Genomic DNA, 19,293 nt, shown 5'->3' on the forward strand with positions numbered 1-19,293 from the left:
GACACAATGCATATGATTTTTTCTCTATTTGGCACTGATTCATATTCAATAATTCAGTTTTGTGCCCAATGGTACTGTGAACCCACGCATCATTCTTGATCCCTTAAAACATACCATCGCGCTTCCCTCCCCATGGAATCGCGCTTCCCTGTGACAAGGATCGTGCTCCTTTGATATAGGATCGTACGGACGACGATCCCAACCACAAGGAGCTTCCAACAATTCACGGTTCCACTGGCCCGAGAACGCACGCGCACCCGCTCCCGGGAACGCACCTGCACCCACACCCGCTCCCGCTCCCGACAACTATGGATAAGAAACTTGAGCAAATCAACATATATTTTCCCTATTTTCTTGGATTTTGGAAAAACTTAAACAGAAAATAAAAAATCTAGAATTCTAGACAATTGTGGATAAGTAATCCATTCATTGATAATGTAAATTCCATCTAATTTTATCAAGTACACAAAATGTTTCTAGCTGTCAAAAAATTATCGTTGTTGTTGTTGTTGTTATAGTTGTTACTATTATCGTTATTTTTATTTTTTTACTTTTTGTTTTTTATTATTATTATTGTGGCCATTTTTGTTGTTACTATTATCATTATTATTAATAGTTGTTACTAACATCATCATTATTATTATTATTGTTGTCATTTTTGTTGTTACTATGATCATTATTGTTGTTGTTGTTGTTGTTGTTGTTATAGTTGTTACTAATATCATTATTATTATTGTTGTTGTTGTTATTGCTACTACTGCTGCTGTTGTTGTTGTTGTTATTGTGATTGTTATTATTGTCGTCCTAGTTATTATTGTTTTTATCATCATCATCATCATCATTGTCATGATCATCATCACTATTACTAGCACCACCATGACCACCACCACAACTATCACTACTATTGCAACTTCTCTTTAGGTGAAAATTACAATTAATTATGAATATCATCATGACTTGATAAATAATATTAATAGTAAAATTATCAGCATTAATTGTCAATTTGTGACAAGTATCTATACCAGAGTGTGATAAATTTGACCATATTTACTAAAAGAACATGATGTATAAAATTCACAAACTCGGCATGCTTAATTGTGAATCTAATCCAATTTCCAAATCTATCTATGATACAATAGGCAGCTCATCTAAGACCTGGGACTCACTTTCCAAGTCCCAGTCTACCTAGAAAAACAAAATGTGCACACAAGAAAAAATCGTCTGACATGGATAAAAAAATAACTTTAGAAACCAAGAAAGTTAATTTCAAGAAGCATACTTGACCAACATTTTGTTCTTAATTCAATGCTGAGATAAACCACCTAAAGGCCAGTTTTAATCACATATAAAGCGCTAATATGGCAGCTTTATATGCAGGTCCCAATCTATTGGGCGTTTGGTGCAGGATTGCTACAGAAAATCAACCCTGCTCAAGCATAAAATACGGGTAATTGCAGGTATGAATAAAACTTCTTTAGAAACATCAGGGATAAGGTGGCTTGGTGCAGTGACTTATAAGACAGAAAAGGTTAAATGATCTTAAAATAAGTGTGATACTATCAATGTCTTAAGAAGGGAGCAAAAAGCTAAACCTACTCATCATGAAGTGTATTGGTAAATTCAGGCTTTCAATCAACCCAAGAAGGCGTACTAGATTACAATAATCCAGAACTATAGACTCAATGGTGGAGGAGGCTGATTCAAAGGAAACCAAGAAAGATAAAACATGGAAAATACTAATGATTTTGATGTCAGATGATGGCATGAGATCATGGACTTACAAACTGAGTTGGGTCTGATTGAATTTGAGTCCATGAATATTGATGATTTAATTTTATTTTGCGACACTTACGAGAGATTTGTTTAGTTGTCCACTTCATAGACATGTCCAATTTTTAGGGACCATATACCATGCCTCCTAGGGAGGAAACCATCGCAATCCCTCAAAGGGAATCCACCATCCAAGGAAGGATAGCTAAGTGCCTTGTGAGCATGGTCTACATTTGCCTAATTATTCAACCTTTCAAGTTATCAAAATCTTTTCTGTCGTATGATTTTTTAATTCATAAGTCATTCTCTTTTAGAGTTCCACTTACGAACTTTATTCAATGTTCCAAAAAACGCCGGGCAGCGCCGAGGCGGGCCGGTGGGTCTAGTCTGCCCAGTGCCTAGGTAGATGCCCAAAACCTGGGCGGCCCAGGTAGAATAAAAAGCATAGGACTCAATTGTCCGACTGTTTTAGGGTCAGATTCTGTGTAAACATTAGAAATGTATATCGAGACATATAACACATTAAGAATACATAATATATAGTTCATCCATAGTCTATTAGTCCATAATTCCATACATTTCAAAATCAAAAATTAAATTTCAAAGCTCAAAGACATTAGACATTAGAGTATTAGACCATACTTCATAGTCCATACTATAATCCAAACTCCATCCACTCCATAGTCCATACACACAGTAAAAATAGGAAAATATAATCCAAGACAGTAAAACATTGATTCATCATCAAGAAAAGAAAATAAATAACACACTAATATGTCCATAGTCAACAACTCCACATACACTCCATACTCCATAAGTCCATATCGATAGTCCATACAAAGGCACAACTTTACATACATACAACTAAAAGGAGGAAAAGAAGAATGAAAGAAATATAGATTTGAAGACTCAAAGACTCTTTAGTCATCGCTCATCATCAGAAAAGCATGGTTAGCTGCATCATATGCATCGGAGTCAAGCCCATCCCTTCTCAACATAATGGTCGTCCTCCTCTGTCTCTTCTAAATCTACCTCTGCTTCCTCCTCCACCCTCGTCCTCTATGAAGAAGATCTAGTGGCCCTAAGAGGATCGGCTGCTGTCCCCGAGGCCTCCATGATCATATCCCTTGTCAATCCTAATATGTAGTATAATTTGAATTATGTACGAATTATGTACTGCAATACATATAACTGATATTGACATAACTGCAGAATCTTTATTTGGATTCAACTAGGCCGCACAGGTTCTAGGCGCCCGCCTAGGCGCTGGGCGGCCTGGAGCCCCCAGGCCGCCTAGGATCCGCCTGGTGCTTTTTGAAACACTGGTCATTTGTGTGTATATACCTATCAACGTAAAAAAAACTTGGTTAAAAAATTAACCAGCCGCATGCAATGGCCGATGTAGCTGCTTATCCCATTTCTCATCAATAATCTTCCAAACTAGCTCATAGCACCTCACATCATCATGTAAATTATGGGCTATCTCTCTCTTGCAGCTCTACATTGCCTCGTACATGTAGCCCATGAAGGGCTTGTCACTATCAACCATGCAAAGGACGTTAACAAGAAGAAAAAATACCTTAAGAGCCCTTCACCCCTCGCCAAAAAGACTTAGAAAGGATAATATCTCTCACCTTCTTCCCTTTCTGATCCTTGGCCCACTTTCATGCTCTTCAATCCTCATAAGTAAACATCTGCCACAACTGGACTCTCCTCGAATATATGTTATCTAAGCACAGGTATCAGGTAACAAATCTCGTGACCTCAAGCCTCATAATCTCCTCCTTCTTTATAAATTTGTGCATCATGCTGAAGGTGAGGGTGTGGCTATAAATGAAAGTCGTAATTAACCTAGCCTTCTTAACTGCACCAGCAATCTCGCTCAAACCTCCAATAGCCTCAAGCATGAGGTCTATACAGTGTATTGCTCATGGTGTCCAAAAGATACTAGGGTAAGTTATGGCAACAAATTAGCAGTAGCAGCATTATTTGTGACAACCTATATAACATGTTGCTCCCCAACCTCCTTGATGCAATTCTCCATCACTTTAAATATGTAATGAGCATCATGGCTATCATCAAAGGCATTAATAGACATAAAAAAAACAATCCCTAACGGACAATTCACCAGCAAATTCATCTGACTTTTTCTCTTCTTATCACTCCAAGTATCAGTCATAGTAGAAACCCCATACTGAGTGCATGCATCCTTTTGTAACTCCATAATCTCCCTCATGACATTTACCTCTTTTTTTAAAACAGGCTCTAAAGCTCATATAGGGTTGGAGGTTTCAACTCAGGCTGAAATTGGCCAATTGCCTCTACCAAGGTATAGAAGCTGCTTAGGCGAGCGGCTTTGAAAGGAATGCCGCCTCATAGAACCATCTAGCAATGCATTGCATAGTTCTCTCCCTCTCTCTCTTTCTCTCTCTCTCTTCCTTCTTGATTATGTTCTCAATAGTTGTTTGCTTCTTTGTTTTCTCACTTGCAACCTCAGGGCCAGGCCAAGGCAAAAAACAATCCATAGGCCCTAACCCAAGCCCTCTTAGGCCCCCTACCCCAAGCCCTCTTAGGCCCCTTACCCCAAGCCGTCTTAGGTCCCCCACCCCGAGAACCAACTAAAACTCCCTTTCCCTTTCCCCAAGTTTGGGATATAGCAAACTGCTCCACCTCTTCACACCCATCCTGATCATTATCATCGTCATCATAATTGACACAAACCCTAGACCTTAGCTCCATTATGGATAACTCTCTCTCCTTTTTTTCCTTTTTTACTATGCTCATATTATTTTTTATTTCCTCCCTAATCGCATCAGAAGCTTTTTTACATTGGGGCCACATCCCCCCTGATGCCAGCAAGATGTTTCTTAAACTGGTTTATACAGATTCATATGCTTCTCACAATAATTGCATCTTATGCAATTTTTATCTAAAGGATTTGGGTTATAGCCATATTTCCCACCTGAATCACCACTTCTATTGGATCCCGAAGAAGACATCTCAAAATAATCCAAGCAATTTGAAAAACAAAATTTTTCACTAACCTTGATTGCTTGATCTTCAAACTTCTACCTTTGAGAAGTTTGCCAATCTCAAAATCTTCTAAAATACCCTCTAATAGTCCTAAAAAATCTCCAAAACTAAATCTAAACTCAATAGGTGATGTTTGGATCGATTTCTCAGAACTTTGAGAACATTTGATCCTATGGAAATCACAAATTACCAATTTTTTTGGGGCTTCTCTTTCTCTAAAATGGTTCAAATGGGGTTTAGGTTGAATATGAACCTAAACCCCATGTTTTAGATACTTAAAATTAAAACAAAAATGCCCCTCAACGATGGGCATTTTTGCCCCTGGACTGCCGCCCAAGGCCGGGAGCCCGCCTAGGAAAGGGCCTAAGAGCCCGCCCAGGGACTAGCCGCCCTGCTTGCCCTCCTAGGCCTGGGTGCACCCAGGCCCCCCTAGCTCGCCTATGCACTAGGCAGGCCACTTTTTGGAACACTTGATTTTATTAAAGAGTTCATCTATGTATTATTCATATTCCACTTATAACTTTTCATTAAAAAAAAATGGCATAGGCAGTCCCTTGTCTTTGGTCCTTTGGAAGACATCCAGATCACAACCTTGAAGGTTTGCTAAAAACAAACGACACCGACCAACACTCTTTAGAAATGCTCTCATGAAATGCCCTGCAGAAGCAAATGTTGCTTCTTACTAGCAAAATTTGTTCTTTACATTTAAGAATCTAAAAATGTGAATTAAATGTTTCATAGTTTTAGTAAGTCGTAAGTTACATTTTTTCTTTAATAATGATTAAGATGCTAAGATAATTATGCATTCATTTTAATCAACTGACACATAAACACGTGTGCGCGCACACACACACACAACCATAAACAGGGGACACATGTGCGAGCACACCTGGCTTAACAACATAGCCCTGGTACATTTGTACACAACCACCTACATGCCTCTTAGCACTCTGATGTGAGAGTTTGGGGATTCTAGGCAGGGTAAACCCCAAAATAAATAGAGCAACCCTGCATTTAATGGCCTTGATTTTACAGATGGGAATTGGATGCACACGTATACAGAATTTCAGATGCTTACATAGATTGCTGTGCACAAACACGGAAATACTTGGATAGCTACGGCTTCCTGGTTGGTACTAATAGGCACTCACCTGGGTGAGCAGCAAGTGCCTCTGGACTGGTGGAGGTCAATGCACCCCAGGCCAACACAGCACTCCTTGCAGTTACAATGAACTCCAGAAACTTGGTGCACGCATGTCGCATGATATTTTATTTTTGTATTCTTGCACAGTACAGCTCTTTCTTAGTAAGAAATTGTTTGAGAAATATTTCTATGGATAATTTCAGCTCCTTAAATATCATAATGTTCAGTATATTTGAGGCCAAGCAAAATCTAATCTTAGTATCAAACATTATAACATATAAATCGATTAGGGCACTCAGAATATAATTCTTCCCAGGGAAAATTAAATACAAATCCCATTCTATTTTTTATATTTAAAACTAGCCTCATATATTTCATATTTTACAAACACGTCCCATTTTACAAGAACATAAAGTGTATATTAATTTTATCTTTTTTTCTATATATAATATTAAGCTGAAATTTGGTAGGTTCATAATTTTCATCACCATATACCTATAAAAATATTCAAAAATTAAAACAAATAAAATTACCCAACTACCATCATATCAAGGGGTCGTTTGATAATTATATTTATTTTAAATTATTTTTTAATAGTTTTATGGGTGTATGATGGTGAGAAGTATAGAGAGACCAAATATAAGCTTAATCCAATATATAAAAAAGAGATAAAATTAAAATATAATTTAAGTTCTAAAAAATGAGACTTGATTGTAAAATATAAAATATATGGGACTATTTTTAAATATAAAAAATAAAACAGGATTTATATGTAAATTTCCCTTCTTCTTATTACATTTAAAAAAAAAAAATGTATATAACATGTTTCATAATATTTCAATGACGTAAAGGATAATCAGATTAGCAGCAAAGATAAATACCGGACAGAGATGCATATGATTCAAATTACGAAGAAGTGTTGCTTGAGTTTGGCGTGCCCATTGTACCACCAACTTCATCTTATCTTTTGTTGGTCCCCCAAATCTGCAACAGGCTACTACTTCTTCCACATCTATAGAAAAAAAATAAAGTAAAATAAAATAAAATTGTTCAAGAAAAGTTTATCATCAGTTGCTCCATATAGGTTAAAATATAAAAATCTAACCTAGAAAAAACCTAAATAAAAAACTTGTGGTCAAGTATCAGTTGTATTTTGCTCAAAGAGTAGTCAATATCATGCTGGTAGATATGCCACTAGTTTAATTTGAAGTTTTGAACTGCATGTTTTAAAGGTTCTGCTGCTATTGTTGTAGATAGTAATCAACTTCTTATTACAGAACTTTTAAAGACACATGCAAGCTCCATGGATGCTGCATATAACCAGTGCTATATGTAAGATGGTTCGACACAAGGTTCAAGGATCCAGTAAACCATCTAAAACAGATGGGGCTGCATTAAAAGATGAGATGGTAAACTTCGACATGTAACCGTACATTCAAAATTTAAAGACCAAAAAAAAAACCCACTCATTGTATCTTTGAAATTAAAATACATATGCTCAATACAAATAAAGTCCTCAAGCTTTCCAAGGCACATGGAATCATGTCAATACAACATCTTGCCGCAAAGTTATAGAAGCCAAAAACAGAAGAAAAAGATGCATCTCTAAGTTGTTTTTTAATTAGGACACATTTCGAAGTTGTATCCCACAAAAATTTCAAACTATGGTAATTTAATTTCTTTATCAGAAGTGGACATGATAAAGAAGCATGATCCACACAACACCTTATCACTTCCCTTGGCCAAAACCCATTTTTCATGGGTCACACCAGGTTAAGTTACAGTAAGAGCATTTTTTGTCAAAACCACATAAGCCGAATTGACTTTCACCCAAATGACTGATAAGTCAATTTTTTTGTAGCATCACTAGAGGGCATCATTTTACATGTGACATGAACAAAAATGCCCTATGTCCTTCTGAAAAAGTAAAGGGCCTATGACATGCATGAAAACAAAATTAGAGGCGAGACACATTAAGATAACTTGTCCAAGAACAAGAGACCTTGTTGTGTGCTTTTACCTTGGAATACCAAGACTGCAGGATGTAGGATAGATTTGTTTCCATATAAACCCACAAATTCGTTATGCCATGGGACATCCTTCAAAGGAATCTCATTTTCAATATGAGTGCTGGCTCGATTAATGAAACGCCTGCCATGACGCAGACCTATATACTTTAAAGGGATTCCCTTTTGGCAAAAAATTTCATGGGATGCAGCACATAAAGACAAAAAAACAGTTTCTTACTCAAAAGTTTCAAGAGATTTTGGAGTGTAACTGCCAGAAACTAGAAGAAACAGAAAAAGAAGCCATGTGGGTGCACCCATTTCTGGTACCCAAGCCAAACTTATGCACACATTTTCGAGCAACCCAAGATTAGCAACAGAGCTGCATCTTGAGCTGAGTTGGAAAGCTGACTTTTAAGCTTTTGTTCATTTACTTCTTTAGAAGCCTTCTTTTTTGGATAATATAGAAGTCTTATGTGTGGGTGCAACCCTTCATTAGAAGTCTATTCTTCTCTTCTTTTTTCTTTTTTCTTTTTTCGATTTTCTACTTCTTCTTCTTCTTTTTCTTTTTCTTGGAATTTGTCTCCTTACTTGTCTAGGAAAGTTCCTTGTTGAATTATCCCATTTAAAAAGCATTTGCAACACCAACATATGTTTGAAGAATTTAAGTAAGATACTTGAAACTGTTTGTTATGCCGCTCAGCATTAAAGCACACTCACTCCCTTCTCAGTGCACTAAATTTATTTTCTTTGAAGCTCCTCTTCAGGTACCTTCAGCATTTGTGATAATCGACTTGTACATCAGAAGGCATGCCCTGGGTGTAAGCAAGTTGACCTACGCTCAGCAAAGCAGTCGATCTTTAAGTGTTTTGTAACACAGCTTAGGATTCTAAAGAATGGTCGAATTAAGGTCTATAAAGTGGCTTGTTGGATCAGCCTCTAAATGCGTAAGCAATTCTCTAGCTGAAGTAGACTGTGTACAAGTCATTTTGATAAAAATTCACATCTGCTCCTTCTTAATTCCATTCAAAGTTTGTATAGATTCCTCAACCTATGTGAACTCCTCTCCAGGTCCCCATGGTCGTAATCCTAGGTGATTATCCCAATATTTGCATAGGTTTCGCTCACAAATTTCTTAAAATTTTAGGTTAATTCCTCAATTTCAAAAACTAGTTGAGCTAGACCTCTAAGGCCCAACCTGTAGCGGCCATTTCATGTGTCACTTCAATGGGTAGAGACTGAAACAGTTTGCTCCTTGGATGTGCAGGGAGAAATTCCAAAGAGTTTACCCCCTGTACCCTCTCTAAGAACCTCATCAACGGCCTAAAATTAGAGACCACAACAAGACATAGCGGCATGGCTCCCAATAGATGCAAAGTGAAAACTAGTGTCTAAACAGAACTGCAAGTATGCACCCCCGGTGGAGTTTCAAACTCAATTCAGTAAAACACTGTTAGTTATGCGGGACATCACTCGTCTTATTCAACAGGTTCATGCCATTAGGCTTCAATAAAATGGGGAATTATGCTAAGATATCATTTTCAAATTAAGAGGTTTTCTAACTTCGGTTACTAATAAAAGAAACAGGGTTCCACAGGGACATAATCCCCCTTTAATGTGAAAGTGACCCAGAAGCCAACCAAACTAGACAAAAGAAAAACACTAGATACAACTCCTCATAGTTAATAATTGCCTAGACAGTTCAAACCTAACATAACAAATTTGCAAATTTAGGCAAAAATACCATATTACAAGCGCCGTTCTCTAACCACTCAAATTTATAAAAATTCCACATAATTCTCAAACTAGTTTTTCACCCTTCAATACAATGCCTTCATGTTTTTATTTTTATTTTATTTTGGGTAGTTCAGTGGTAGGAATCACACTTGAGATGCAGCATTACTAACCACTCAAGCCCAAGCCTGATACCTAATGCCTTCATGATTACTCATAAACATAATCAACCTTCTCAAATCAAACCACATCCTCATATGCCTCCTCCATGTCCAGGTGCTCTTTTAGATCCACAATTCTGGTACTTCTAGCTCATCACGATGATCATGCTGTACTCAGACCTGGGACTGTGAAAACTTAAGTAGCCTTTTCAATAGTCCCAATCAATAGTATTTAACCATACACTTGTTGCATATGATCATGCTGTAGTCAGACCTGGGATTGCGGAAACTTAAGTAGCCTTTTCAATGCCCAATCAATAGGATTTAACCATACACTTGTTCCATTTGTCAATGTCCAGAGTTGGAATCAAGTGATCAAGTCCATGCAGCTTCTTGGAAGAAAGTGTCCTCACAGCCATTGATTGTAGTGTAGAACAAGACACCATTTGATTTCCATTTATTCAAGAAAAAGATGTCACTTGATTTCTTCATCATCATCATAGCCTTTTTCCAATTAATTGGGGTCGGCTACATGAATCTTGGTTCGTCATTCTACTCTATTTAAGGCCATACCCTCAGTGAGGCTATAAGTCCCCATATCTTTTCATACTACTTTCAACCACATCCTTTTGAGCCTACCCCTTGCCCTTTTCAATCCTTCCACTTGAACTAACGCGCACCTCCTAACAGGTGTTGTATTAGGTCGGCGCCACACATGGCCAGCCCACCTAAGTCTAATCTCTCTAATCTTATCGCCTATCAGTGCCACACCTAAACTTTCCCGAATGAATTCATTTTGGATTCTATCCCTTCCTGTCTTGCCATTCATCCATCTCAACATCCTCATCTGGGTATATTGTTTTTTGTCCGCCCAACATTCCGCCCTATAAAGCAAAGCTGGTCCCACAGCTGTCCTATAGACTTGATTTCTTCTTAATCAATATAATTCATTTATTCTAATAATATGCAACATTATGAATAAATGAAAAGAATCATTTGGACTGGGAATGTATCTTACAAATTGCAATTGGTATAATGATAGCAACTGATATTGAATGTGCATGGCACGAATTATTCTTCAAAAAGTATGTGCATGATATGAACTTAGTTTTCAGATATACGGCCCATACAGATCTACACATGACCTCAAATTAAATAGTACCATATGGATTAACAATAGGACAATTCAAATCTCAAGGACTAGGTAGCAACACAGAAGAAAGAACAAAGGGCTGTCTGTTGACACAAATTTCACAAATAAAGAAGAGCACACAAAGGATTAGCTTTCAAAAGTTACACAGATCTTGATTACAATAGACGCATCCTTTTTAACAATTATGACAGATGAACCAAAAGAATATGCATTTCTTACCAATTTAAGGTGTGGAGATGCAATCTGCTAGATATATCATACCAGGACTGGTATATCAGTGACATCACTCAACCACAGAGACCATTTTAGTAAATTGAAAAAGAAGTTAGTTATGCCATTTCTGGAAAGAACAACCTATGTATATTATAACAAGCGATAATATACCTTTAGCTGCAACTAGTTCTTGTGAATGGACTAAATGCATCAGTGATGAATATTGAATTGTCAAAGCCTCCACAATACCGCAAAACTCTGAAATCCTGAAGTCTGTATAAATCCAAAGGTAACAACTTATCAAGATGTACCACAGATGTAAGCAAGACAGTTTATGCGAAACAAATGAGCGACACACTCAACTTCCAATAATATGAGTACAAAGATATGAGACAGAAGCCTATATAGATAGGGCCTTGCAAGTACAAGAGACAACCAAATTTACTTCTTACATGATGATTAAATATTAATCCATTTAAAACATCAAATATTAAGGATCAAGGGAAAGATCTCACTTTGTAATAAAACAATATCACCAGCAGATACAGTGGAGCCCATTTGTTTCTGCCACAGCGACACAGTAAAGTATGGGCATGTATTGTCACCAACCTGGACAACAATCCTCATCAATCTTCGACCATACAAAGCTTTAATCATCTGCAATTTCATCATTTTCAATTTCAGAACCAAGGCATTGCTGCTTACAAAAGTCAAATAAAAAAAGAGTAAAAAAACAGGGCTTCTCACTTAAAATACACTGTCAGATGTCTTACAAAATTATTGTAAAGGATATGCGGCTTTTTTTTTTTTTTCCTTTCCATGGGTAAATTCATAGTCATGATTTTTACCAAAATTTCAATAAATAAGCTTTGCAGATTTACAAGATAAAAAAATATCTTACTAGAAGTAATACTCGCAGAATACAGGCAGGCATGCACCACAGTCAGTCATCTGGTATTCACTTAGGTTAATGGTTCTGTGAGTCCATTGCTTCTACAATGTGCTAAAATATTTATTAAAAATCAAAAAAGTATAACTAGCGAATAAAACCAAAAAAAAAGTGAAAAAGATGTAAATCAAGTATAAAAGTGATTGCTTAATATATTAAACTCTAGAAATATTAAATGGATAGATTAATTAATACCCAGGAATATCCCAAGAAAGCGGAGAATGGCTGAAGCGGAGAATGGCTGGAGTGGTCTTTCGCCATGTATAGCTTAGCCAAGGGAGAGCCCCGGTGCTGTATGGACCCCCTGTTGTTCCAGCACATTTCGAACATGCTGGAGGATAAGTTACAGCTTATGTTCAAGGAATTTTATGACAGGAAAATCAATACAGCAACGAATTCTTCTTTCCTTGCATCGTTGTTGAAACAGTAGAAAACATTAATGACGTCTGAGCGATCAGCCTTCTCAGAAGTCTACACAAACTGATGGCCCATATTTTGTCTTCAATGTTAAGGTGCTGCCTCAGGTGATTTCATTATCCCAATTGGCCTTTGTAAAAGACAAACAAATTTTGGACCATTAAGAACTCACGAGGGCATGCGCTCTAAGTATCAGGCACCCCAAAAGAGATCTGCAAGGTAAATTTACGAAAGGCCCATGACAGGTTGGACCTAGATTTTCTGAACAGCTCACTGAGGCTGATGGGGTTCAGCAGAAAACGATGCAATAGAACTACGGAGCATCTGTCCTTCTGCCCATTACTCTATACTCATCAATCGGTTCCTGGAGGACCAAGTTCTGGGGGCATGAAACCAGTGGATGCCCTTCTTGTTCCCTATATTAGCCAAACCTGCTAGATGGGGTATACACATCATCATCGTCAGAGCCTTTTCCCTACTAATTTGGGTTGGCTAAGATGGGGTATACTGGTACTCATAATTGGTCAAGTGTACATTGACAATTTTGTATACTGCTGTAACTTACTATTGCAATTGTAGTTCATATTCATAGTAAAGCACAAATATTTCATTTCCGTATTTACTTGTATGCCCTTATCTAACCCGTAATTAATTAGAGTATGAAACAATATAAATATATATATTTGAGTGCAGCCTTTCAAAAATTGATTATATCACTCTTCTTTGGCTTCCCCTCCATCTCTCTCTACTGTGCCACAACTTGCTATTGTCTCTCAAGTATTCAAGGTGATATATTAACATGGTATCTGCGCAAGGTTCAATTACTAATGTGACCCATTGATCAAAGGTATCAAGATCTCTCCCTTTCCCTACAATGGATGGGTCACATTGATGGATCGTGCAAGGCACCACCATAGTTCATCACCAAAGTGGAAGTGAGTACAGAAGAAAAGAGAAAAGAACTTGTAACTCTTAACCCTAGATTTGATCATTGGCTTGTCAAGGATCAAGGATTAATTGGGTGGACTAACTCCACATTGTCAAAAGCACAAGTGGTTGATATAGACACTGCTGAAGAATTGTGGAAGGAATTACAAAACTCATACGCCCAACAGTCCCGAGCTAGTCTAGTGCACTTGAGACAGGAACTTTTGAATTGCAAAAAGGAAGATTGGTCCATATCTGAGTACTTGGTCCAAATCAAAGGAATATGTGATCAGCTTGCTATAATTCAACATCCCATTAGGGAGACTAACAAGGTGTGCATTGCCTTAAAGGGTCTCGGAGGTCAATATGAGATTTTTGTTCCTAGTGTTACCTCTAGACCACCATATCCACTTTTGCTGAATCATGTCCTCCACTTGTTCAATGTGAAGCTATGTTCCCCAATAAAAAAGATGGGACAAAATCAAGTTTGAATTTCTTATGATTTTTGTTTACCAACAACAATTATTCATCTTGTGAGAATGGTTTTTGCAGAGGTGGCTGAGGAAGAAATGACAGAGTATGAGATGGTCGTCGTAGAGGTGGAATCTATAGAAATACTGCTGGGTGTGACATCCTACCTCCACCTAACAATAACCAGAATGGGAGTTCCAGTCAAGTGGTATAATGTCTTAGATATATGGAAGGCGTAACCACCAGACTGCTAACTGTTATACTAAATATGATAGATACCTGGGACACGATTAAGGAATCAACCAGCATACTATAAATATTTATGTTGATAAGTCCTGTGAGTAATGAAGATGGAGATCATAATGTTGGAGCACAGTAGCTACACTGAAAATATATATCTGCTTCCAAACGTGAACATTGTGTGGTATACTTCATCTGCATTAACTCTCTTGTCATAGATTCACAGCACAAACACAATATCTGCTTCCAAGAGTGAACATTATGTGGTATATTGTTTCTTACTTTCTTGGCCTTTGAGGGAACAAGAGTTTTGCCCCACCAAAAAAGATAGCAGCAGCAAACTGTGAATCATGTAGACTTCTGCCACATTAACACCTACTTAGACAACAATCAACTTGACCAACGCAGAGAAAGATGTTTCGTCTTGAATCAGAGAGAACGCCCTTTCTGAAGGTCATGAAGTTCTAGAGACAACAGCCAAAGAGTGGCATCCTTGGGTCCCATTTCAACTATAGCTAAATGATCCAAGAAAATTGTTGATGACTAGTTTGGTGAAGGTGAGATAAATAAGAACCCCTCCTATCTAGTACTAAAGGTGTACTTTAGGGGATCCAACTCCTATTAAACTAGTTCAAAATCTTTAGAATAAGCTAAACTGTACAGAATTTTCTTGTTATAACAAGGCACATTTTGGGGATATCCTTCTCTCAACCACTCCCAAGCTTAACTTGCCCCACCTCATCGGAATGAGGTTTCCATGTTTAAAATATTAATAAGTTTTTTTCTTTTTCCTTTTTGGTAGTTCAGCAGCAGGATTCGAACTCGAGATGTAGTGTTGAAATCATCAACACCTTAAACATTCAAGCCGAAACCCAAATTCATAATGAAAGCACACATCTAAGCTTATTAATTGATAAATTACAATTATAAAGGGACATGCTAAGCTCTGAGAGGATAAGTAACTGTATAGACTTTAGAGCTAATGAAAGCAACAACATATACAAAAAAAAAAGAATCAAACTATGGGACTTGCTTAAGACTCTGTACATACAAAGAGATGGTATATTAATTTATGCTTCTAGTATCAAACAACGGAACATCAATATATACATAATTTTTGTCCCTTTCTTTTGTATATAAACTAATTTAAATTAGGGAGGAACTGAATACAGTATATGGAATGCAAGTTTAGTAATAATAGGAGTCGAGCTGTAGAGACGAGGAAGTAGTTAAGATTGACAGCCAGGAAGTACCAAAAAGACCGCACTCTCGATATCTTGGGTTGATAATCCAAGAAATTTGAGAGATTGGGTAAGATGTTGCACATAGAATTAGAGTTGGGTGGGCGACGTGGAGATGTGTAACCAAAATTTTATGTGATCGCCACAATACCAATGAAGCTGAAGGGTAAGTTCTATAGGACAGATGTGAGACTAGCTTTGTTCTATGAAGTAAAATGTTGGGCAGTCAAAAAATAATATACCCATAGAATGAGTATAGCAAAGATGAGGATGTTGAGATGGATGAGAGGTAAGACAAGAAGGAATAGAATTCGAAATGAATACATTCGAAAAATTTTAGGTGTGGAATAAGTAGTAAGAAGGGAAAGAGTAGACTTAGTTGGGCTGGCCATGTGTGACATAGACCCTGTATAGCACCTGTTAGAAGGTACAAGTTAATTCAAGTGAAAAGCTCAAAAAGGGCAAAGGGTAGGCCCAAAAGGATTAAATGGAAGTAGTGAGGGTAATGACCCTTAATAGCGTAGAATAGCATATCAGATACGTGTAGCCAATCCCAATTAGTTGGAAAAAGGCTTTGACGACGAAAACAATGAGGAACCGGACCTTCGATCTTACTCATACAAATTAGGTGTCACACCACGTATGGATTTCATAGAAGTTATCGAATTAGGTAAAAACAAAATAACCAACACGAAGAAATACCTTCAAATATTATCACGACTTTTTGGAATATATACTGAAAACTAGCTCAATCAAATCAAGAGAATGCTATAAAAAGATAAGTTTCTCCAATGTCCCAACCCCTAAAGCAATTGCTTTTCTTTATATTCTAACACAAATCTGGTCTATCAATATCAAGTCGAAACGTTTCCTCAAAGTATCAATAAGAAGTATCACCTCAATTAAACCCCAAAAAGGGAAAGAACAAAAATGCATTATAAAAAAAGAAATACGACTACAGAAGTAAAGAGCACGAAACATGGAACCTGAGGAGGTCGACACATATGAACGAATACCAGGAGCTGAACATAGCTACCAATGTGAGAACCCGCATCCTTGAGATCAATCAGAGGTCCATACCAGTCTACAGCCGCCATTACTGTGCTTAGCCAGTGAGTAGTTCTTTGTTGCTATTAAATACAGTACGAACTAACCCTAAATTGGCCAAAGAGACTAAGAATGATGACATTCCAGAAACCCTAATATTTCAGCAGATTGAGTTAAGGATCTCTGTAAATTAGGGCATATTCTTCGGCAGGTTAGGATAACTAATTCAGTAAATTAGGGCCATATTAGACGACTACTTCAATCTCTGCAACTCACAACATAATGCTTCTAGCGAGCGTTTGAGCAACTTCTCACCATTTCAGTGTGCAGACCCATGCACCACTGGTGTATGCACGTTTGGCATCGATTACCTGTTCCTAGACATCGACCACAGGACCGTTCGACACCATTGTTCCAATCAATAGTTTAAAAAGCGGACCGGAGACTCCGATCGGGCACCTCAAAAATCGATTCGGGTCCGAAAATCGGTTGAATCGGTCGGATTAAAGCTTCAAATAAATCCAAAAAAATTATTAAAATTCATTATAAATGTTGTTTTTTACGAATCCAATAAAAAATTAAAGTACTACATTATTAACTTTCATTTTTTTTATCAATTTGTGAATATTGAGATGTTCTTTCCCTGTATAAATTTATTTTAACTATTAAATTTGCATCACATAAAAGAAAAATCATGGAATTATTATGGATAAAATATATAATTATATATGGACTATTATAAAGAGTAGACTAATCAGTGAAAGAATGGCCATTAAAATCTCGTTTTGGCGAAAAACCATAACCAACTAAAAAAGCCCAAACTATTACAGCCTAATTAATTATAATCCAAAATTATTACAACTTCACTAATTATAATATTATATATTGAAATTATAATTATTAGTTTATATTTTATAATTATTTTATTAGACAAATAATAACAAATTAAAAATATTTTATAATATTATCTAATTTAAAATGTATTATTGACAACTGTAAGAAAAATAGTATATTACATGATTTATAACGTAAAAATTCATAAATAAAATAAAAGATTTGGTTATCAATATAAAAATTATTAAAATGCGTACAAATTTTGAAAATAACACTTCAATTTTTCAAAAATTTATTTTTTTAGGTTTCTATGATAAATTTAGTAAGAGAGATTGTTAGTAGAAAGATGGAGATTTCAAATAGAATAAACTTTTTATTTTTATTTTTTTATGCCTTTCATATTATTTACAAAAATAATTATACCACTATATACAACAAAAATTAACTGTTATATGAAAAATTAAATTTTTTTTTTTTCATTTTTTTATGTCTTTTATATTATTTACAAAAATATTTATATTTATACCAACCATTATATACACAACAAAAATATTTATATTTATAGCAACCATTATATATAAAACAAAAATGCAACACATACCCAAGGGGATTCGAATACAACAAAAATATTTATATTTATACCAACCACTATATACAAAAAACAAAGTCATAACCATCAAACCATCTAATTACATGTGATTATAAATTGCTGCTTAATAGACTATATTTACATTTCATTTTCATTTAATGATGTTTGGAAATTATCCCACATCGAAAGATGGGTATTCAACTTTGGTAGATAAATACCTATGCAATATGAACTATAAAATGTATATAAGAATATTAGGGCAACCTCGCACGTGCGTTTGGAAACACGTGTGAGTGTGTGTGGGGCACGCTCGTACGTACGCTCAGACACACGTGTGCCCGTGTGAGTGTGCGTGGGGCACGCTCGCATGTGCGCTCGGATACACGTGTGCGCGTGTGAGTGTGCGTGGGGCACGCTTGCACGTACGCTCAAACACACGTGTGCGCGTATGAGTGTGCGTGGGGCACACTCGCACTTGCGTGTCACACGTTACGTGTGTGAACCGGGCTGAACCGGATGGGAACCGACGGTTCCACTCTAGAATCGGGCTGAATCGAATGGGAACCGGCAGTTCCACTCTAAAACCGGGCTGAACCAGATGGGAACAGGCAGTTCCACTCTAAAACCGGGCTGAACCGGATGGGAACCGGCTGTTCCACTCTAGAACCACACTGGCACGTGCGTGTCACACGTTACGTGTGTGAACCGGGCTGAACCAGATGGGAACCGACGGTTCCACTCTAGAACCGGGCTGAACCGGATGGAAACCGGCAGTTCCACTCTAAAACCGGGCTGAACCGGATGGGAACAGGCAGTTCCACTCTAAAATCGGGCTGAACCGGATGGGAACAGGTGGTTCCACTCTAGAACCGGGCTGAACCGGATGGGAACCAGCTGTTCCACTCTAGAACCGGGCGGTTCCCAGTTTTTGGGTGGAACCGGCACGGGCCAGCGTGTTTCCCAGTCGAACCGGACAGTATTTTAAAACACTGGTTCCAATTAAAAGACGATTTTTTAAAGGGTGCGGTTTCTATAAGGTTGCAACCTTAAACAATCCAATTAAGGTGCACCTCTAAATTTATTATAACATGTACTTTTGATGTAAACAATTATGAGGATTATCTTAAGATCTATTTTCATATCTAATTAGAAAATCTTAAACTTTAAAAATAGCTAAAATCAAGGAGATTTATAAACATATGAAAATCTTGAAAATGAACGACCTAGATAATCTTGAAAATGAACGACCTAGATAATCTTGAAAATGAACGACCAATTAAGGTGCACCTCTAAATTTATTATATCATGTACTTTTGATGTAAACATTTCTAAGGATTATCTTAAGATCTATTTTCATATCTAAT

At 36.9% G+C, this 19,293-nt stretch overlaps 1 protein-coding gene across 15 annotated transcripts in view; it reads right to left on the reverse strand.

Annotated features, from left to right (window-relative positions):
- Positions 1 to 16,908, reverse strand: part of LOC18423183 (uncharacterized) — a 28,551-nt gene extending 11,643 nt beyond the window's left edge. For 8 of the 15 annotated variants that reach the window (XR_016053216.1, XR_016053217.1, XR_016053213.1 and 5 more), the window contains exons 1-4: positions 16,446 to 16,908; positions 11,730 to 11,871; positions 11,386 to 11,487; positions 6,829 to 6,959 (exon numbers count right to left, since the gene is read on the reverse strand). Coding sequence is in view for 4 of the 15 variants with exons in the window: in XM_020672534.2 (XP_020528193.1) it covers positions 6,829 to 6,959; positions 11,386 to 11,487; positions 11,730 to 11,871; positions 16,446 to 16,556 (486 nt within the window). In the remaining 11 variants the exon portion in view is untranslated. Of the gene's footprint in view, positions 1 to 6,828; positions 6,960 to 11,385; positions 11,488 to 11,729; positions 11,872 to 16,445 lie in introns of those variants that run through there. The other 7 variants (XR_016053222.1, XR_016053218.1, XR_016053219.1 and 4 more) reach the window with 3 other exon arrangements.
- Between the last annotated feature and the right edge of the window lie 2,385 nt (positions 16,909 to 19,293).

The sequence above is a fragment of the Amborella trichopoda genome, chromosome 4, assembly GCF_054954075.1.
Source record: "Amborella trichopoda isolate Santa Cruz 75 chromosome 4, AtrichopodaSantaCruz75HAP2 v2.0, whole genome shotgun sequence".
Lineage (NCBI taxonomy): Eukaryota > Viridiplantae > Streptophyta > Magnoliopsida > Amborellales > Amborellaceae > Amborella > Amborella trichopoda.